The sequence below is a fragment of the Fulmarus glacialis genome, unplaced genomic scaffold, assembly GCF_000690835.1.
Source record: "Fulmarus glacialis isolate BGI_N327 unplaced genomic scaffold, ASM69083v1 scaffold37024, whole genome shotgun sequence".
Classification (NCBI taxonomy): domain Eukaryota; kingdom Metazoa; phylum Chordata; class Aves; order Procellariiformes; family Procellariidae; genus Fulmarus; species Fulmarus glacialis.
In genome coordinates, this window is record NW_009208023.1 from 1,309 (window position 1) to 1,683 (window position 375).

At 51.7% G+C, this 375-nt stretch overlaps 1 protein-coding gene across 1 annotated transcript in view; it reads right to left on the bottom strand.

Annotated features, from left to right (window-relative positions):
- Window positions 1–39: 39 nt before the first annotated feature.
- Window positions 40–375, bottom strand: part of IL5RA (interleukin 5 receptor, alpha) — a 15,426-nt gene continuing 15,090 nt past the window's right edge. The window contains exon 11 of the mRNA XM_009576347.1: window positions 40–132. Coding sequence (XP_009574642.1) covers window positions 40–132 — 93 coding nt within the window. The remainder of the gene's footprint in view (window positions 133–375) is intronic.

Here is a 375-nt window from a genome sequence, read left to right on the forward strand (position 1 = left end):
CTGGCGGGGGGGCCGGGCCCGCGCCCGCCCCGCAGCCTCTCAGAAGACAGAGTCGTCGAGGGCACTGCAGTAGAGATCTTCAGCGAAGCTGCCGAGCTCGGTCTCCATCTCGCTGGTGCAGGTACGTGCTCTCTGGAAAGCAAACACTGCTTGTAGTGGTGAGCTGGGAGGTAAACTCAGGTTATCAACTAAACTGCACTGATTAAGAGAGAGGGGTCACGACATACCGTTTTAAGCCTGCGTTGAATATTCGTTATGAAACAAATGCTGCAAAGCCCTTACTTAACAACGTTTTGCAAAACACTGTGTTTCGAGCTGGTGCATTTAAAGAGGGATTCACCGCGAAAAAGCATTGGGTTCAACAGAAGAATTTCG